A 22,265-nucleotide genomic window follows, 5' to 3' on the forward strand; every position below is an offset into this window, starting at 1 on the left:
CAGAATGGTAGCCTTATGCAAGAATGCAGATGGAGGTAGAGCTTAACCTCGGAAAGCAGAATGGTAGCCTTATGCAATGTAAATGCAGATGGAGACATCGTTTAGTCTCAGAAGGTTGAATAGTAGCCTTAAGTAATACAGATGTAGATGGAGACAACGTTTAGTCTCGAAAGGCAGAATGGTAGCCTTATGCAATGTAAATGTAGATGGAGACATCGTTTAGTCTCGGAAGGCAGAATGGTAGCCTTATGCAAGAATGCAGATGGAGGTAGAGCTTAACCTCGGAAGGCAGAATGGTAGCCTTATGCAAGAGAATAAAATAACAAATGACAGTAGAGTTTTCTTAGCTGATAGCAGATTGGAGCGTTGTAATTACTAGGAGCATTGTGACATACGGGACATTATGTGTGTACTGATAGCAAATGTTGGCAAGTGCAACGGTTCGATGGGTCGTATTCTTGAACAATATTTGTTCCATGGTCGTACGGTTTGTTTAATGATTTCGCAGTCCTATTGCCTATATCTAAAGAAAAATCGTGAGTTTTGCAAAGGGGGGAGGTTAGTTCGTATCCCCGTTGGCTTTGCTTATCTCGTTTGCTTTGATCGGGTGATATCATCTGTATCACTGGGGTAGCGGTGCTAAGCAAAGCAGTTTCAATAATAAACATGCATGATTTTGTAAAAGTATGACATAAATGTATAGTTAAAATAACTTTTAGATGAACCGACAACTATGACATGGTTCGGGACATTGCAACCTCTCCTGCTACGGAATTTTGAGGGTCCTCCTCAAAATTCTACCCCTGTTTGATGGGTTGACATATTTGACTATTGCTTGTGCAGCGATCGGCTGAAATTACTTCGGAATTTTAAGGGTTCTCCTCAAAATTCTTCCCCAATTTCCAATTGAGCGAGATGTGGGGGGGGGGGAATGATATCATTATTGACATGTGACCGAACCCATAAGGATTCCTACATATCCCTTTTTAAATGGGAATCAGTTCAGGTGTAGTTCAATTTACATCATATAAGGAAAGCGTAAAGATGACACATAGTAACGCTTGATTACATCTGAATTGATCGGCTTTGGCCAGACTTCTCCGTCCATTTCTGTAAGCATGAGGGCTCCTCCTGTGAGAACTCGATGAACCATGTATGGACCCTGCCAGTTGGGGCAGAACTTATCTTTGGTTTCATCTTGATGCAGAAAAATTTTCTTCAACACCAGCTGCCCCGGATTGAACTATCTTGGCTTAACTATTTTGTTGAAGGCTATGGACATTCTATTCTAATAGAGTTGACCATGACAAACTGCATTCATTCTCTTTCCGTCTATAAGGGCTAGTTGCTCGTAATGACTTTTTACCCACTATGCATCGTCGAGGTCGGCTTCTTGTATGATCCTTAGAGAAGGAATTTCTACCTCAGTGACAACCTCTGTACAGTAAACTAGCATATAGGGGGTTGCCCCAGTTGATGTGCAGACTATGGTGAGATACCCCAGTAGAGCAAATGCTAACTTCTCGTGCCACTGTTTATGCTTCTCTATCATTTTCATCAATATCTTCTTGATATTCTTGTTGGCGGCTGTTACAACTCCATTCATCTGAGGCCGGTAGGCTGTAGAATTCTTGTGTCTGATCTTGAAAGTTTTGCACATAGATTTAATCATGTAGCTGTTGAGATTGGAGCAATTATCAGTAATGATTGACTCTAGGATTCCAAATCGACAAACAATGCGGTTGCGGACAAAGTCTACCACGACTTTCATAGTTACTGCTTTGTAAGATGCTGCTTTGACCCATTTGGTGAACTAGTCGATGGCTACAAGGATAAACCTATGTTCGTTGGAAGCGGCAGACTCGATTGGACTAATAACGTCCATTCTCTAGGCGGCGAACGGCCACGGTAAGCTTGTTATGTTGAGCTCGCTCGGAGGTACCTTTATCAAGTATGCATGTATCTGATAGCGGTAGCATTTTCGGACATACTAGATGCAGTCCGTTTCCATAGTCATCCAAAAGTAACTAGCCCGAAGTATCTTTTTTCCTAAGACAAAACCGTTCATATGTGGGCTGCAAGTCCCAGCATGAATTTACTCTAGTAGCTTGAATGCTTCCTTTGCGTTAATACATCTTAATAGTCCCAAATCAAGAGTCCTTCTATACAGGATTCCTCCACTGTGAAAGATGTTGTTGGACAATCTCCGATGTGTGCGTTTCTGAATAGGATTAGCAAGCTCCGGGTACTCTCCTTTTGGCAAATATTTCTTGATATCATGACACCAAGGCTTTCCATCTGCTTCATCTTCGACATGTGCATATTAAGCTGGCTGATCTTGGATTTTCACCGGAATGGGATCAATGACATTATTGTCTGGATGCTGTATCATAGATGATAGGGTAGCCAATCCATCGGTGAACTCATTTTGGACTCTGGGAACATGCTGGAATTCTGTTTTCGTGAACCTCTTTCTCAATTCCTGTACATGATGCAGATACTGGCGTATCTTGGAGCTCTTGGTTGCCCATTCCTCTCGTACCTGATGTATAAGTAAGTCTATATCTCCAATCACTAGTAGCTCTTGAATATTCATGTCAATGGCCATTTTGAGTCCTAAGATGCAGGCTTCATACTCGGCCATATTATAGATGCAGGGGAATCTGAGTTTGGCAGACACCGGATAATGCTGACCAGTTTCTGATACTAGGACTGCTCCTATGCCAACTCCTTTGAAGTTTGTCGCTCCATCGAAGAACATTCTCCAACCGTCATAGGAATCTACAATGTCTTCTCCAATGAATGATACCTTTTTATCAGGAAAATACGTTTTCAGGGGTTCGTATTCTCCATCCACGGGGTTTCAGCAGGTGGTCTGCCAGCCCTTGACCGCTTTCTGAGTTACATAAACAATGTCGAACTCACTCAACAGGATTTGCCATTTGGCTAGCTTGCCGGTGGGCAGGGGCTTCTGAAAGATATACTTTAAGGGATCCATTCTCGATATGAGATATTTAGTATAGACACAGAAGTAATGTCTTAGCTTCTGAGCTACCTAAGTCAAAGCACAACAGGTGCGTTCTAATAGAGAATACCGGGCCACGTACGGGGTAAATTTCTTACTGAGATAATAAATGGCTTGCTCCTTCCTCCTTGTTTCGTCATGCTGCCCCAGAATGCAACCGAAAGTTCCATCCAACTCTGCAAGGTAGAGTAATAAGGGTCTACCTGGCTCGGGCGGGACTAATACTGGTGGTGTTGTCATGTACTCCTTGATTCTATCGAAGGCCTTTTATAGTCGTCAGTACATTTGGTAGCGGTGTCCTTCTTCAACATCTTAAAGATTGGCTCAGAGATAACTGTAGACTGTGCTATGAACCGGCTGATGTAGTTAAGTCTTCGTAAGAAACTCATCACATCCTTCTTGTCTTTGGCGGTGGTAGTTCTTGAATTGTTTTGACTTTCGATGGATCCAGTTCTATTCCTCTTCAGCTTACAATAAACCCAAGCAATTTCCCAGTAGGAACCCCAAATGCGCACTTTGCGGGGTTTAGTTTCAGGTTGTATCTCTGCAGTCTATTGAAGAACTTCCTCAGATCTTCCATGTGATTAGTGCCCTTCTTAGATTTGATGATAACATCATCCACATATACCTCTATCTCTTTGTGTATCATATCATGGAAAATGGTAGTTATGGCCCTCATGTAGGTGGCCCCTGCATTCTTCAGGCCGAATGACATCATCTTGTAATAGTACATTCCCCACGGTGTAATGAAAGTCGTTTTCTCAACATCTTCTTCATCCATCCAAATCTGATGATAACCAGCGAAGCAATCTACAAATGACTGTAGCTCATGCTTGGCGCAATTGTCAATCAGGATGTGTATATTTGGCAAAGGGAAGTCGTCTTTCGGACGAATCCGGTTGAGATCCCGGCAGTCGACATAGATTCTGACCTTTTCATCCTTCTTTGGTACTGGCACAATATTGGATAACCATGTCGGGTGTTCTACTACCTTGAGAACCTTAGTTTTGACCTGCTTGGTGACTTCTTCCTTGACTTTCAGACTCATATCAAACTTGAATTTTCTGAGCTTTTACTTTACCGGTGGACACGTTGGATTGGTTGGCAGTTTGTGAGCCACTATAGACGTACTCAGACCAGTCATGTCATCATACGACCAGGCGAATATGTCCTCATACTCCTTTAGAAATTCCATGTATTCTTTCTTCTCCGATGGCGATAGGTGAATGCTGATTCGTGTTTCCTTGATGTTTTCTGCATCTCCCAGGTTGACAATATTGGTCACGTCCAGGTTGGACTTAGTTCGGTTCTCAAAGTTCACAACTTCCTTGATAATCTCGTCAGGTATGTCATCTTCCTCTGAATTAATGTCCGTTTGTTGTGTTGTCTCATTGCATGTTATAGTCATTAGTTCATCAAGATAAGTAATAGTAATGTTGTATTGGTAAAGTAAGGAGAGATAGAAATAAATATTAAATCATAAGAAAAATCAAACATGCTTTTGATAAATTGAATAACTATTTTGAACATCGAAGATCTTATTGCGGGAATTGAAAATGCGAAAAGAAAACCATTTAGTAAAAATAATGAATAATGCTTGTTTTAGCCTTGCTACCCCGAGGCACGTCGGGCTTTGGTTGTCCTGATGGTCCAATTATTGAGATGTGCACCTTTGCTCACAGCCTATATGGAAGGGCCTTCCTCCCCCTCCTCCTCGAGAATAACACAACAGTCCATACCATTGTCCTCCGGAAATTAGTTCTTTACCGCTGCAAGTGCTTCTTCTTCATTCGACCCATAAATAATGTCAGCCTGTGGGAAAGTCTGCTCCAGATGCGGTATTGGCTACTTTAGTGGATAGTAAGGATTGCACCATGGTGGCGACCAGATGTTGAATTCTTCCCAGGTGTAATCATATCCCAAACCGAAGGTAGTACCATGTTTCTTGAGTTTTATGGGTTTAGAGATTCCTTGGAGGTTTTTGCCGAGCCCTTTGCCAGGTTCGTACCCACTCCAATTCAGTATACTCTCGATTTTGCTATCCCACAATTTGTCTTTGTCAATAGCATTTGCCCATTCGATGTGGTGGTAAGTTTCTCCACCTAGTTTCCTTCTTCCCTTGATTGTCGGAATGGTCTGGCAATTGTATATAGGGTTGCTACCGTCACCAAGAATGATCACTTCCTAGTGATTCCATTCTAATTTTACTACCTAATGTAGCGTTAATGCCACGACTCAGCAGCATGAATCCATGGTCGTCCCAACAGCAAGTTGTTGGATGCTAGTACATCTATCACCTGGAAATCGATCTCGAACCGGGTTGGTCTCATCTGTAAGCATAGAATAATCTCGCCAATAGTGGACCTCTGAGAACCATCAAAGGCTTTCACATTGATTGCTCCATCTTTTATCTCATGCAGCCCTTTGCCCAACTTCTTGAGTGTTACCAGCGGACAAATGTTAAGACTGGAAACTCCATCGAACATGATTCTGGTGATGAAATAATCTTCGCATTGCACAGTGATGTGCAGTGCTTTGTTGTGCCCCAACCCTTCAGGTGGCAGCTCGTCCTCATGAAAGGTGATCTTATGGCTTTCCAGCACTTGTCCTACTATGTTAGCCATTTCTCCGCCAGTGATGTTACTTGGTACTTATGCTTCACTTAGCACCTTTAACAGAGAATTCTTGTGCGCCTTAGAATTTTGCAGCAAAGAGAGAATGGATATTTGTGCTAGTGTCTTATTTGACTGGTCGATGACCTAATATTCCTTAGCTTGTATTTTCCTCCAAAGGTCGTCCGACCTGTCTCAATGAGGGGTGGCCGATTGGAGGCCTGCTTGCTTGATTCAGCTAGATGTTCAGGGCTATAGACTCTACCATTTCTTGTCATACCCTGTGTTGTGATAGTTTCTCCAATTCTGACCTTGTCTTTCCTTCTCGCCTCAGCTGTATAGTCCCAGGGTACGACATTTGTATAGAACGGTATCATAGCAGACATCGTCACTGGCACCGGTGCGACTATCCTCACTTCAAATGGAACATGTGCCTTAGGTGGCAAGACTGTAACCTTAAATATTGCGGGTGCATTTGCCGGAGACACGACTTCAACCTCAATTGGTATCGGTGTCTTTGCGGATGGCACTGCTTCAAACTCAAGAGGTACAGACATATTCACCTTAGCGTCCTCAAACGGTTGGATCTGGACTATGATTGGATTGAGAGTGATTGTTGGTTTCTTTGGGTCATCCCATTCTGCGATCAACCCGATTGATCTTTCGGGATCCTAGTCATCTTCTATTTCAATCATGTAGATACCTCCACTCTTATGGTCTGGTAGAGGTTTGTTGCAGACATTTGGAGCAGGTTCCTTTGCCACACTAATCTTATTACCAATCAAGGACTATATCTTGTCTTTCAAGGAGTGGCATTCATCGATGGTGTGCCCTTTCATGCTAGAGTGGTATGCATAGGACTTATTTGGGTTAACCCACTGAGAAGGATTCTCAGGGGTCGCAACAAGGATAGGGGTGACATAACCAGCATCTTTGAGTCGCTCATACAGCTAGTCGATGGGTTCAGTGATGGCTGTATATTATTTTGGAGGTCTGCGATCAAAATTAGGTCGGGGTCTATGGAAATTTTGGTGTGTAGGGGGTGATTGATAGTGGGATGGTTGAGCATTATAAGTTTGGTAGACATGAGCAGGTTGGGAGTATCTGGGTGAAGTAGGTTGATATGTAGGAGATGGAGATGATTGATAAGTTGGTGGCGGAGCTTGGTATGAGGGTGAGGGTTCTTGGTAATTTGGGGTCAGCTGGTATGTGAGTGGAGGTGTTGGATATGTTTGGTATTTGAGGGGAGATTTGGTCCTCTGTTCAACCATCACGGACCCTACGTCCCTTTTCTTGGATACACCACCGGACTGTATAGCCTTATTTGTAGCTTATAAGGCCTCGAAGTTTGAAACCATACCGCTTTTGATACCTTCTTCAATTCTCTCACTCAATTTGATAATGTCGGAAAACTTGTAGTTTTCAATCATCATCAGCCATTCATAGTACTGCGGGTCTTGAGCTCGGACAAAGAACTTGTTCATTTTCTCCTTTTTTAAGGCAGGTCTGACCTTAGCAGCTTCGGACCTCCAGCGAGTAGCCTACTCGCAAAACTTCTCCGTGGGCTTCTTCTTCAAATTCTGAATATAAAACACGACTGGTGGCGTTCTCTGTATTAAACCTGAATCTATCCATAAAGTCAGATGCCATGCCTACCCAGCTTGACCACTTCTTGGGATCTTGGATGATGTACCAAGATAAGGCATCTCCTTTTAAACTCCTCATGAACAGCTTTATGCGGATCATTTCATCTTTCCTTACTCCAACCAGTTTGTCGCAATATGTCCTAAGATGGACCCTTGGATCACCCGTACCATCAAATATTTCGAACTTAGGAGGTTTGTACCCCTCGGGCAGTTCGACATCAGGCTGTATGCAAAGATCTTCATAGTTCAGTCCCTCGATTCCTTTGCTCCCCTCAACGCCCTTAATCCGGCTGGTCAATTTCTTAAGTTCCTCGGCCAAGTTCCTGATAAGTAGATCCTTCTCATCAGACTCAGGTGTGCATGAGATAGGTTGGGTAGAGTGTGGCATGGTCTCCACGTAGATAGGAGTGTTATGGTGGCCTGGTGTGTGGGTGTGGAAATGGTCTTTTTTGGAGTTTTGAGGTTCTGTGATGAGTAGTGGAGTGTTGTTTGGGGTATGCCAAGTGTTGAATTGGTTCTTTGGTGGAGTTGCATGGTGATGAGGTGCGGGATGATTCTGCTGTTTTGTGATATTTTGAGGAAGTGTAGGGTTTTGAGTGTTGGGAAAGTTGACATTCGGGGTGCTGAGGGAAAATGACAGGTTTGCCAGATTTCGAACCTGATCAAGCTCTTCTTGGAATTTCAATAGTTTCTATTCAAGTTGCGATATATTCTCGTTTGGAACCCGAATACCCTGGCTATCAGTGGCTTCTACCCATTCAGTTGTGTTCTCCTTCCTGATGTTGTTCAAATCTTCTATCTTGCTTTTGTTCTTTCTTTTGATAGGACTAAGAGGAGGAGTGGGTGGAGGGCCCTCGGATCTTGTGGAATAAGATAATGATGCCAGAGTGCACGAACTAACCTTTGGGGAGGGGAATAATAAAAAACAAAAATAAAAACAAAAGGTAATCAAGTCATTGAGGATTATAAAAAGTACTGTAATATTTAAACACATAGTGTGAGAATGTAAAGCGTGTCCTAATTTGGAAACCTCTTTGTGCCCGAGGTAGGCCTAGCGACAAATTGATTTGGAGAACTTAGAATGCTAAATTCCTTATTTTATTGATAAAAATAGACGAATCCAAAAACGACACTAAATAAGCAGGAAATAAAAATCACTAATGGTCATTGGCCTTATTACATTCATAAAGCAAAAAGATAAACTCCTATCTATTTGGCCGCAAAAGGACCTTCCCCAGACTCGGCATCCTTGGCTCCGTCAAACAACTTTCGCAACTCGCGAAGTCCCAGCAACAGGTATGCTATGGCTAAATGCCCACCTTCGGTCCCTTCAGCCTCTTGACAGTCTTCAACCCTTTTGAGAAATTTTCTCTCCAGTTCTACTATGCCTCACTCCAAGTATCCTAGCCTTTTGTTGGCATTGATAGCCATGTATTTCCATTCCTTAATCAGCTTCTAGTTAGATTCTTTTATCCCACTGGGTTCGCTATCGCATTCACGGATCCTTTTGCGCAGCTGGTTGTACTTGACTTGCGCCTCGGCCTTTTCATCTATAATCATGTGACCTCGAACGAACCCTGGCTGGCCCAGACCATCATGATTGTCTTCCAACCAACCTGAATAGAAAGGAGTGCAACCAGCATGATATCGGTCTGGCTCGATGGTGTCTTTCCCCATGACGATCTTGCAATGCCACATGTGTTGGGCTTGACACTAGTAGGTACTGTCATCATTTAGGAAGTCAGCTCGGAAATGGCTCATCTTGTCGACCCTGGGTATAACTTGCTTCCTACCTGCTTGCCTCATAACTCGAAGAGGGACGTAAGGGTAGGTTTCTCTTAGACCAATCAGTATCAGGAAAGGTGCATCTTTGGATCGGGCGATGAATTCCTCTGTCGGAAACCACTCAAACATCCATTGAACCTTTTCTTCAGTCAGATTATCAAAGAGCTCAACCCATCCTTTGGTAGTCTCAGGCTGAGCGAACATGTCGGGGATGTAATTCATTCGCTTTGGGTGGTGGAAAGCGATGTGATCATCCCAGTCCCTTCCCTGAATTTCTTGTCGGTATTTGCCCTTTTGGAGATGTTCTATGAGCCAGATTTGAAGTAGTAGATTGCAGCCTTCGAAGTGTTTTGCTCCTCGTTGACACTTCTCTAAGGCTCGATATATGTCTGCAATGATCATAGGTACAATCCTGAATGTCTTCCCACCAATCCCCTCCATTAGGGTCTTGGTTACCATACCCAGCCTGGTATGGATTCTCCCTTTCTTCATCGGAAGCACGATTAGACCCAGGAAGTAAAACGTGAAGACAAACACCCTACGATGAATATGTCCCAAAAATGCGATGGTAAAATCGTTAGGGTAGGTACGGTATGATTTGTTGTGACTGTACCTTTCATACAGGTAGTGAAAAGGGATGTATGATTCCTTTAAGCATACCAATTCTGCATTCTTCTTCAAACCAATCATTTTAAGGAAACCCTTGCCTTTGCGGTTCTCCGGAATTAGCAAACCCGGAGTTTCCCATACTAGACTAGCCAGTCCTCCTATCTCCTCTAGCAAAGGTGTCATTTCAACATCCCCAAAGCGGAACATTGCCCTTTCGCTATCCCAAAATAATGTAGCAGCTTCTATTGTCATGTTGTTAGGTTGGACCTCCAGGAGGGACGATAGATTGCCCAAATATTTTCTGATGAAGTTTTGGTCACTAGAGTGTAAATCTCTCCACCAGCTTAGCAATCTTGGGTGGATGTTGGTGACCATGCTGATTTTGGGGACTTCGTGCCTCATATTTCTACAAGACAAATAAGGTTTGGCCCTTACCCCCGCCAGACTCGACTATTTAATATCAACAATTAGCATGAAGCATTTAGTTCTCCAAATAAATGCACAGAATGTGACGATGTTCGTTTGGGTTTAGAGAAACCCAGTGGACTTTTGGACAAGGCTATCTTAAGGATCATTATGTGGACAACATAACTAATCCGACTAGGTTTGACCATCATCAATGCAAGATTTAACAGAGTAAGGTTTCTATGGAGTTTTAGACTGACACCTTTAAGCGGACAACTCAAGGGTAAAGGCACGGAATCGTCAACTGCACCGTTGATCGACTAGTTTTATCGCAAATATGCCTTTCCGAATTTAGGGGGTAATGATATAGGAAGAGCACAACCACTCATCAAGCGTTGCTATAGTATTTTTTTGGCATGAGTGGAGTATGATGTTGAACATGATTATGCAATAATTAAAGCATGTTGACATGTATTTGCACGTTAAAAAAGCAATAAATACAACAATTTCATAATTTAAAGCAGTTATAAAGGAAGGAAACAAAAAGATATGTTAGTTTTGCAGTTGAAGAAGAAATTAAATGCTTATAGGAATTAAAAAAGTAATTGCATATAGGGAGGTACAAATTCACAAGAACAATCGGAAAAGCCTAAAAAACCCCAATAGAGTCGCCATGCTGTCGTGCCCTTTTTTTCTGCCAAGGAAATCAGATTTATGACATTTTGGTATGGGACAACACTTTCCTCTTGGGAAAGGGGTTTTGCAATTTTGAAGAGTCGCCACCTAACGATTTTAAGGTGTGTTAGGGCACCTATAAGGTTCATCTAAAACTACGTGTAGATAACTAGAGATAGGGTAAGGGCTTGAAATTATCCAAAGGGGAAGGTGTTAGGCACCCCTTAGGATCCACTAGTGTGGTTCCCGGCCAGACAGTTTTTGTGAATTTGTTCAATTAGCATTTTGACAAGTAAGGCTCAAATAATAAGGGATTTAAGTTTAAATGCACAAGCGCTTGAAAACAATTATTGAAAGGCAAATTTTGAAAAGAGTTGTAATCTAAAGCATGATTATGAATGTAAAATGGGGGTGTCCTAGGTTTGTTTGTAATATGGATCACATCAATGCAATATCTGGTATGACACTCATCAAAAGAGGGGATACACGTGATATTAGCGCATCGGTCATCATATCCATATCTACCCTTTCCCGCCCCGTAAAGGTAGTTAGAGCGAAGGTTGGTCTCGACCTCTATTGCATGTTGTTACACGTCCCTTCCTATCAGTCCCGGAGGAATTTAGGACTCCTATCCTATAAGGAGGTTCTCGGCAGACCCTCAAGTTTAAAGGCAAAATGCTAAGGTGTCATACCAAATAAGCAGGACTGCATTTGAAAGGGGAAAACACAGAAAATAAGTAGAAGGCTCAGTTACACATCCGCAAATAATGCATATAGATAGCACGACTTATACACAGTTAAGGTCTGAATTTAAAATCCTAAAGCAGGGTGTTTAAGTGGTAATTTATTACATGACTCAGAAAAGAAGTCCGAATCAGGTTTACCTACTGATTTTAACAGTTGATAGATAAACAAAGGCAGTTCTAGTTAAGTTATTACCTAAGGCTTTGCCTAGCGCAAAGCAAGATGCAGTAGTTATTCAGAATTATAAAAAGACGGTTCAGAGCTTATTTTACCCTAATAGAATGCTACTCTAGTTGCAGAGATTATTACCAGTTATTTTAAACGGGATAATCAAGTGTGAAGCTGTTTTACCTCTTTTATAATCAGCAATTTAGACTAAGTGTAAGTGCAAATAAGATCCTAAAACATGGTATCTAAAATGCAAAATCCTTATAGCAGGATTTCTAAATGCGTATGGCAGGAATGCAGAATTTCCTAAGAGTATGATTTCTAAGTGCATATGGCAGGAATGCAGAATTTCCTAAGTGCAGGATTTCTAAGTTCATATGGTAGGAATGTAGATAATAGTAGAATGCTGATTATTAGCAGATTTTAAAACATGATGTTGTAAAGGTGCACATGCTGAAACAATAAACATGAGACCTAAGAGAATGATTTCTAATGCATGAATAAACCCTAAGCTTGGTTTCTATTGCAAAATTAAGAACATAAACCTAATAATATGTTTTCTACCCTTAACATGCATATTTACCCTATCCCTTTTCACTAGCCACCCCGATACTTATTTACAAATTATTACAGACCATGTGATAGAATTACATAGAAATGAAAAATAAGAAGTTACAACTATAGGAAGCCTGATTCTGGCTTCCTCTCTGAGTTAGGTAATAAACCACCTCACATGCGCATATTGTTCCATAGCCTTTCTCATATCTAGGTGTGTTAGAGTTCCCAAAGGATCTCAAGGGATCCCGGGCAGTGCTCACACCCAGATTGCATAACCAAACAAAGTGAGTGCAGTGTGGAAGGGCCAACTCTTATGTGTCCAAGTTCAGAGGGAGCTCTAGGGTCCCACGGCATGGCTCACACAAAAGGGGCACAACCTAATAGCCTAAGAGTGTATGTGAGAGTGCTTGAACGAGTTTTGAAAACAACATGTTTGAAATAAGTTTGTAGAACAACAGAAGAGTTGCTTAGTGAAAACAATATTTTGAAAGGGAAAGGGGATGGGAGCAATAACACACATGTAGAACAAGTTCAGAGAGTAGCACAGCTTCAGCAATTAAAAGCAGGGGAGTAGGGGCTGGGGACATAGAGGACCTAAATCAGAAACACATAACTAATCTTGAATCAAGTACATTAGGAGACATATTAGTTGAGGGACACAAACAGGAAGGAGTAAATATGTTGATTACATTTTGAACCAAGGAGGGCAGAATTTGAAGCATGCTGAGTAAAGCAGTGAACAAGAAATACAATTTAACAGCATGAGCCATTAAGCTAGTGCAAGAGACATGGATTGATAAACAAGGGAACACATAGAGTTGAGTTTCGAAATTTGAACTAGGAACATACTAGTTGAAGAAGTAAAGTGCAAAAAAAGGGTAAAGCAATCAGAGCTCCACAGTCTAGCCTTGGCTTTCAGCCGGCCAGACAAAAACAGTAGCACAAGTAGTAGTAGAGAAAGAGAGAGTTTGAGTGTGTAAGTGTGTGTTCTGAACTAAATTGTTTGTGTCTTGTTAATGAAAGTATTAGGGTATTTGTATCTTTGAAAGAAGTGGGAAATAAGGTAACAAGTAAAAGTTTAACACAAACATAGAAGTAATCACAATTAGAATCCAATTAGTACAAGTACTTCCATTTAATCAAGGAATTACTGCTCAAACGGATACTAACAGGGATAATTAAGGAAAGAAAAATCAAGTTGAGAAAGATTGATTTTGACCATATAAGGGATAGTAAAAGTATAGAGCATACAATTGAGTCTAGATATTGAATATACTTAATTTGGGGAAAGGATTCAACAGGGGTGAAACTCGCAGCAAATAAAGGAAGGGAATCAATCAATTCAAACAAACGAGTAAAATTAGGGGTTTATAAGAAAACCTTTGCAATCAACCGTAACTTAAGTAAATCAATATCAAACAAGAGGGAGTTATAATTCTGCACTTTAACATATAAATAGGGAAGAATGAACAGGAATGTCAGACATGCATGGTCAACCATATTGACAAAAGAAGCAAACTAGATGAACACAAACATACAGCAGCAACATGAGTAGGCTAAGGGCTTAGTGGTAAAAGAACCCACTCGAAATATGGTAATCAACGAGTTAAGTAGTCATGGCTAACACATAGAACCAGAGTGGAAAACCAAACTAACAGGTAAAGAAGGTCAGAAAGAAGTAAAGAAAGCCTTTAAACTCATAGTAATAAGTGAAGAAAAACTTTAAGAAATTAGGGTTTTAACAAAGTTGGGTTAAAGAGCGGTAAGAACACAGAATCATTCAAGACAAAAAAAAAATAAGGGATCTAACCACAAAGAACCCAAATCGAAACATGGATACATACAAAAATAAACAATGACAGTTCCAGAAACCCGGACAAACCAAAAATACTTAGGGTTTTCGACACGATGAACCAGGTAGAAGAAAACATAAATGAACCGTTTAAACATAGTAAAATTATAAGACAACACTAAAAATCAAAGAAGTAGTCTTTTAAAAGAGGTTAAGAAAACCCTAATCTTGAAGACAGAGTCACTTTGAAAGAAATCAGAAAAACCTTTGAGAGAACACCAAGAGGTTCATAACATCCACAGATCTAAGACAGATCTGAAAGAAAATCGAAATGTTTTTTAAAGCTAGGGTTTCGAAGAAACCAGAAAAAGTAAGAAAACTTCAAAAACTTACTGATCTAGCCGGAAAAGTCGCGGATCCTCCTCGAATGGCCATGGATGGACGGAAAATGGCATGGGAAGCCATGGGAAGCGAGTGAACCACCTCTGGTTCACTTGAGGGCCTCAAAATGATGACACGTGCTCAAGAGGGATCCATAAGGCTAGTACGTGGTGAGACCGCCGTGGATTCAAGCAAGGAGATAGTTGGGGAAAGTGGGTGAAGTTCATCGGAGAGGGGGGGGAGGGGGAAGGTTCTAGAGAGAACCAGAGATAGAGAGATAGAGAGAGAGAGATGAGAGTCGATTGAGTGAACGAATAAGAGGGTTTGGGGGGGGGTTCGTTTGGTTTAATTTAGAAAGGGGAGCTAGGGACCGTTGATATGAATGATCAATGGTCCAGATTGAATGGGGTAAGTGGGGATCCGATTTGGGCTTGGGTTAAAATTGGGTTAGGATTTAGTTTTAATTAGAAATGGGCTGGGAATTGGGGGTTCTATTGGGCTATATTTGAAGGCCAATTTTGGCTACAAGTTAAATAGCCACTTTTCTTTTTTAATTTATAAAAAAAAGTAAATAGTTTCTGAAAAATTAATTTAAAAGGCTAAGATAATTTATAATACATAATTAACAATTTAAAAATACAGGATCCAATTTTATAAATATAAAACCTAATTAAACCTTAAAAGGGCTAATATTGTAATTATGTGCAATTAGCTTTAACAATACTAAATGAAATTGTAAAAATATGTACAAAAAATTACTTTAGCCATATCTTGGCATAAATATAAAAATCAAATAGATGAATTATCAAAATAATAATTTTGGCAATAATTAGTGGGATTTTACGGATAAAAAGGGGGAAATAAATCAATTTAAAAACCTTTAAAATTATGGAAAAATAATATAACCCTTGGACATGCTTATATATGCATACATATGTTATTTTGAAGGTATTTTGTATATTGAAAATATATAGAAAAAAGTTGGGTATCAACACTTTGTCAATCACTTACTGTGTACTTACCATCTTATGAATCCCAAATCCCTGCCCCTTCCATGTGTTTATATTCTTTCTAACTAGTTTGGGATTAGCTAGTATCAGCTATTTCTGTGCATGTCCAAACTAGACCCTTGCTGGGGTTATGCATTTATAGTCAATGTTTGTGTATCTCCAAATCCCTTGACCCCCTGTGTGACTACTGATTTTGTGTGTGATCCCATCTTAAGGTGTTTGAGTTCTGTTTACTACTACAATTTCTTTCAATCAACTCTGTTACTGATTGCTTTCAAAATGGACTTGTCATTCCAGTTTTTAAACAAAACTCCTTTCAAGCATGTGTTCTGCACTTTCACTATACTCTTAGAATACTAGGTTATGCCCCTTTTGTGTGAGCCTTGCCTTGGGACCCTTGAGCTCTCTCTGAACTTGGACACATGAAAGCTTCCACACTGCATTTACTCTATATTGGCTATGAAATCTGGGTGTGAGCACTGACCGAGATCCTTTTGAGGTCCTTAGGGAACTCTGACACACTTAGATATGAGGGAAAGCTGTGAACAATATTGGCACTTGAAGTGATTGATTATATAACTTAGAGAGGAAGTCCTAATCAAGCTTCCTATAGTGTAACTTCTTATTTTCATTGTTACTTATGTAATTCACTCACATGGTCTGTAAACAAGTATTGGGGCTGGCTAGTGAAAAGGGATGGGGTATATGTATGATATACTTGTTAAGTGTAGAAAACACGTTATTAGGTTTATGTTGCTAATTGCGCAATAGAAACCGTGCTTAGGGCTCATGCATGCATTAGAAATCATGCCTTTAGGTCTCATGTTTATTATTTCAACATGTGTATCCTTATAAAATCATGTGTTAAAATATGCTAATAATTAGTACTTTATTATTATCTGCAATCCTGCCATATGCACTTAGAAATCCTGCTCTTAGGAAATTCTACAATGCTGCCACGTGCATTTAGAAATCCTGCTCTTAGGAAATTTTGCAATCCTGCCATATGCATTTATAAATCCTACTTTAGGAATTATGCATCATAAGTTTTATACATGCATATTAGATACCATGTTTTATGAACTTATTCGTATTTGCATTCACACTTATATAAACTGCTGATTATGAAAGAGGTAAAAAATAGTTTCACACTTGATTATCCTGTCTAAAATAACTGGTAATAATCTCTCCATTTGACTAGAACAATATGCTCTTAGGGTAAAATAAGCTAAACACTGTTTTAATAACTCGGAATAACGACTGCACATTACTTATGCCTAGGCAAGCCTTAGGTAATCGCTTTAAATAAAACCAGAACCATCTCTATGATCAGTGTTTAATTATCAACTGTTAAAATCAGTAGGCAAGCCTGATTCAGATTTCTTTTCTGAGTCATGTGATAGATCTAATTCTGTTGTAATCATTTAGATACCATGCTTAGAATTCTACATTCAGACCTTATCTATGTATGAGTCATACTGTCTATATACGTTACCTGTGGAGGTATACCTGAGCCTTCTACTTGCTTCTGTCTTTTCCCTAAAATGTAGTCCTATATGTTCTTGCTTGTCGCTTAGTAGATTGACTTTAAACCTGAGGGTCTACCTAGAACTTCCCTAATAGGATAGAAGTCCTAAACTCCTTCGGGACTAATAAAAAGGGATGGGTAACAACATGCTATAAGGGTCGAGACCAATCCTCGCTTTAATTACCTCACGGGGTGGGAAAGGGTAGATATGGATATGATGACCGGTGCGCTAATATCACGTGTAGCCCCTCTTCGAGGAGTGTCATACCGGATATTGCATAGACGTGATCCATATTTCAAACAAACCTAAGACTCCCCTTTATGTTCATAAGCATGCTTAGATTGTAATTCTTTTGAAAATCTTGTTTTTTCATTAATCGTTTTCAAATACTTGTGTTTTTAAACCTAAACTCCCTACTATATGAGCCATACTTGTCTACTTGCTAATTGCACAAATTCAAAAAAACTGTCTGGCCGGGAACCACACTAGTGGATCCTGAGGGGTGCCTAACACCTTCCCCTTAGGATAATTTCAAGCCCTTACCCTATCTCTGGTTACCAAAACGTAGCTACAAATGAACCCTATAGGTGCCCTAATGCACCAAAAACATCGTTAGGTGGCGACTCTCCAAAATTGCAAGAACCCCTTCCTAAAAGGAAAGAGTTGTCCCAACCAAAATGTCATGAACCCGATTCCGCAAGGAAAAAAGGAGGCGCGACAGGTGTTCCATAAGGAAAACTATTGGGCTTCCCAGTCAGTTGGTGGGGAATTGAATTGGATCCGTCAAATATCAAAGCTATCCAGGAATTGCCACCGCCAAAGAACAAGACCGAGGTGATGAGTCTATTAGGGAGGCTAAACTACATCAGCAGATTTATTGCTCAGCTCATGCCAACTTGTGAGCCCATCTTTAAGTTGCTAAAGGAGGATGTTGCGGTCAAATGGACTGATGAGTGTCGGGAAGCGTTCGATAAGATCAAAGAGTATTTGTCGAATCCACTTGTGTTGGTCCCACCGGAACCGGGGAGACCTTTGATTCTTTATTTGACAGTCTTGGATAATTCATTTGTATGTGTATTGGGTCAGCATGACATCACCGACAGGAAAGAGCAAGCCATCTATTATACTAGCAAGAAGTTCGCATCTTATGAGGTTAAGTATACTTCTCTTGAGAGGACATGTTGTGCCCTAACTTGGGTAGCATAGAAGTTGAAGCATTATTTGTCATCCTACCCTACTTACCTCATTTCTCACCTGGATCCTTTAAAGTACATCTTTCAGAAGCATATGCCTACAGGGATACTTGCGAAGTGGCAAATTTTGCTCATAGAGTTCGACATTATTTATGTGAATCGAACCGCGATGAAAGCTCAAGCATTGGCCGATAATTTGGCCGAGAACCCGGTGGATGAAGAATATGAACCTTTGAGGACTTACTTTCCTGATGAAGAGGTAATGCATATCAGCGAGGTCGAGAAGGATGAAAAGCCCGGTTGGAAACTCTTCTTTGATGGGGCTGCTAACATGAAAGGCATTGAGATAGGAGCTGTACTCATTTCTAAAATAGGGCATCACAACCTTGTCACAGCTTAGCTTCATTACTATTGTACCAAAAACATGGCCGAGTACGAAGCATGCATTTTGGGTTTAAATCTAGATGTGGACATGTGAGTTCAAGAAGTGCTGGTTTTGGGAGATTCAGATCTGTTAGTACACTAGATCCAGGGAGAATGGGAGACTCGAGACTTGAAGCTTATACCGTATCGACAATGCCTGCAAGATCTCTCAGTGGTTTAGATCAGTGGAGTTTAGGCATATCCCTAGGATCCATAATGAGGTTGCTGACGCCTTGGCTACTCTGGCGTCAATGTTACATCATCCAGATAAGGCTTATGTTGACCCTTTGCATATTCAGCTCCGCAATCAACATGCTTACTGTAACATGGTGGAAGAAGAACTTGACGATGAACCTTTTTTCCACGATATCAGGGAGTACATCACGTCGGGAGTATATCCAGTACAAGCCACAGGGGATCAAAAGAGAACAATTCGACATTTGGCAAGTGGATTTTTCTTCAGTGGGGGAGTTTTGTACAAAAGAACTCCAGATCTTTGATTGTTGAGATGCATAGATGCTAGACAAGCCACTACTATCATGACCGAAGTACATTCTGGAGTCTGCGGACAGCGTATGAGTGGGTATGTTCTGGCAAAGAAAATTCTTTGAGCAGGTTATTATTGGCTCACCATGGAGCGAGATTGTATCAGTTTGGTGCGCAACTGTCATCAATGCCAAGTACACGGAGATTTGATTCATTCTCTGCCATCTAAACTGCATACAATGTCCGCACCATGGCCCTTTGTTGCTTGTGGAATGGATGTCATCGGACCAATTGAGCCAGTAGAAAACAATGGGCATAGGTCCATTCTGGTGGCCATTGATTATTTCACTAAGTGGATTGAAGCTAAAACGTTCAAATTTGTGACCAAGAAGGTATTGGTAGATTTTGTGCATGCAAATATCATTTGTCGGTTCGGAGTCCCAAAGGTGATCATCACAGATAACAGTGCGAATCTTAATAGTCATCTGATGAAAGAGGTATGTCAACAATCTAAGATTACACATTGCAATTCCACCCCATACCGACCCAAGGCGAATGGAGCAGTTGAGGCAGCCAATAAGAACATAAAGAAGATACTGCGGAAAATGGCGCAAGGTTCCAGGCAATGGCATGAGAAGTTGCCCTTTGCTCTGTTTGGTTATCGCATTACTGTTCGCACTTCGGTAGGTAGAACTCCTTATCTGTTGGTCTATGCCACAGAAGTGGTGATACCCGCGGAAGTTGAAATCCAATCCCTTTGGATTGTTGCTGAGGCCGAAATTGATGATGATGAGTGGGTCAAAACCCATTTGGAACAGTTGAGTTTGATCGATGAGAGAAGATTGGCAGCAGTGTGTCACGGCCAGTTGTATTAAAAGAGAATAGCGAGAGCATACAACAAGAAAGTGCATCCCCAAAAATTTGAAGTGGGTCAGCAAGTATTTAAACGCATCCTTCCACATCAGACTGAAGCAAAAGGCAAGTTCGCACCAAATTGGTAGGGGTCGTTCATTGTAACAAGAGTGTTGTCCAATGGTGCTTTATATTTAACAGACATAGAAGACAAATGTGTATACATGGCAATCAATTCTGAAGCAGTCAAAAGATATTATGTATGATTTATTTGGTTTAAATTGTTGTTTGTACTTGGCATATTTTGAAGATTGGACTGACGAAGGCATTTTATTCTGCTATCTAAACACTTTATCCTTGATACCCCTTTTGAGCCTTATTTATTTTCTTTCATACCCATCTTTTAGAATCAATAGCAAAGTTTAGAAACACGGACACGAAAGGTAAGAAAAGAATGGGAAAGAGTGGGAAAAAAAGAGAGAAAAGAATAAAAAGGAAAAAAAAGAAAAAGAAGAAAGAGAGAAAAGAGAAAAAAAAGAAGAGAAAAGAAAAAAAGAGAGAGAAAAGAAAAGGAAAAGAGAGAAAGAAAAAGAAAGACAAAAATACCAAAACAAAGCAATTCCTATTTTATGAACTATGTTCGACCTGATTCCTTTTAAGGATACGTAGGCAGCCTCACAGTTCGGTCCCATCAAAATAAAACTTCAAAAGTCCCCAAGCAAATAAACTGGGGCAGAAGTTGTGGTTGTTGTAAGAGATCTGACTCCAAAAGTTGTAATTTTGAACCCATTCAAGCTGTTTTGAGCCTTTGTGATACATTTTCTTTCTAACCCTATCCAAAAGCCCACATTATGGTTCGAAGAATAACCTTTCGATCAGTCTTCGAGAGATGCCAAGTCGAGCAAGTAGAGGTGATTCATATCAGGGGCAACACTCCGTTCTGAGCAAGAAAATGAAAAATGAGAGAGTTTTATTGGTGAAAACCCTCACGGGCACCGTAAGGCAACGAAAAGCTGAGAGAAATTGAATGAATGAGAGAGTCCTACTAGTGAAAACCCTCACGGGCACCGTAAGGCGACAATGAGTTGAGAGATAAATAAATGAGAGAGGTTTGCTGGTGAAAACCCTCAGGGCACCGCAAGCCGAACAAGGTTGTTGACTTGGCAAAAGAGTCAGATTATGGGGAACCCTAGGCATAAAATGTGAAGACTGAAAGAGGATTGACTGAATGGACTAGGTTGATTAATCCAAAATGCATGTCATGATCATTGATGCCGGCAGCTTCACTCAGATAAATCCCTTTTCTTTTACTTCCTCAAATAGTCCTTCTGTTTTGATTTTTCTTCTCTATTCATAACTCTCAAAGTCATTGCATTTCATTTCCTTTTGGGTTTATCCCTGTAGAGCTCTTTCAATGTTGAACTTGCTAAGCAAAAGAAAGGATTGCAAAGCTTACTACCAACTGCCAAATTGCACAAAGTAAAGTGCGGCCAAAATATGTCAGAATTAGCTTGATGCCAAAAAAAATGAAATGAAAGTATGTAGTTAATAAAAGTTCAAGCGGTCGTGTGGTTTGTAAATTTTGGGAAAGATACAGAGGTTCAAATTGGAAGGATAGAAATGTAAAACAACAGGTTTGGGTGTGGAGCATTCAGGCAGTTCAGGGTCCTGCGGTTGAGATTCAGTCGGAAGTCAAGCAATTCTTGGCCAGTTCAAAGCGAATAGTCAAAGCAAAGCACGGCAGCAAAAGTGCCACCTTCAGCAAGAATGCCGCAAACTAACCACCACATTTTTAAATTGACATGAATTTTCTTTGATTGAAATAGGAGCAAAAAATTTCATTTGTTTCGGAGAAACCCTCCGTAAGGAAAGCAAGTACCGGACAGGTTCAACCGTAAATTCTCAGGACCCTCCTAGACAATGGGACTTAGTTAAAATTCAATCAGGACTCTCCTGGACAATGGGACTTAGTTAAAATACAAGACATTCATGAGTAGCAAGATCTAGGATAAGCTCAACTTTGAGGAAATATAAGTTGGTTTTGAAGTTTTCATTCTTAGGACGAGATTCAATTGGAAATTTTCAGGACCCTCCTGGATAATGACATTTAGTTTTTAAGACCTTCATAGATAACAAGATTTAGCGGAAGTCATACCTTTAGGAAATATAATTTAGCTTTAAAGCTGTCATTCTTAAGATGATATTTAACCGGGAGTTTTCAAGACCCTCCTGGATAATGGGATCTAGCTTTAAATTCTTTAAGACTTTCTGATAAGAAGCATTGGTTAACACTCACAGATGTTCCCAATATCAAACTGGGGTAGAAAAATTTCTTTTGTTTTGTCTGTATTTGTTGAATAAAGGTACCCACA

At 40.5% G+C, this 22,265-nt stretch overlaps 1 protein-coding gene across 1 annotated transcript; it reads left to right on the forward strand.

The window, feature by feature from the left end:
- Positions 1 to 18,301: 18,301 nt before the first annotated feature.
- LOC138878339 (uncharacterized) lies at positions 18,302 to 19,916 on the forward strand. The gene is made up of 3 exons (XM_070158006.1): positions 18,302 to 18,487; positions 18,855 to 19,002; positions 19,171 to 19,916. The coding sequence occupies exons 1-3, from the start codon at positions 18,302 to 18,304 to the stop codon at positions 19,914 to 19,916; spliced, it is 1,080 nt and encodes a 359-aa protein (XP_070014107.1).
- The last annotated feature ends 2,349 nt before the right edge of the window (positions 19,917 to 22,265 follow it).

Source organism: Nicotiana sylvestris, chromosome 9 (assembly GCF_000393655.2).
Source record: "Nicotiana sylvestris chromosome 9, ASM39365v2, whole genome shotgun sequence".
Taxonomy (NCBI): Eukaryota; Viridiplantae; Streptophyta; class Magnoliopsida; order Solanales; family Solanaceae; genus Nicotiana; species Nicotiana sylvestris.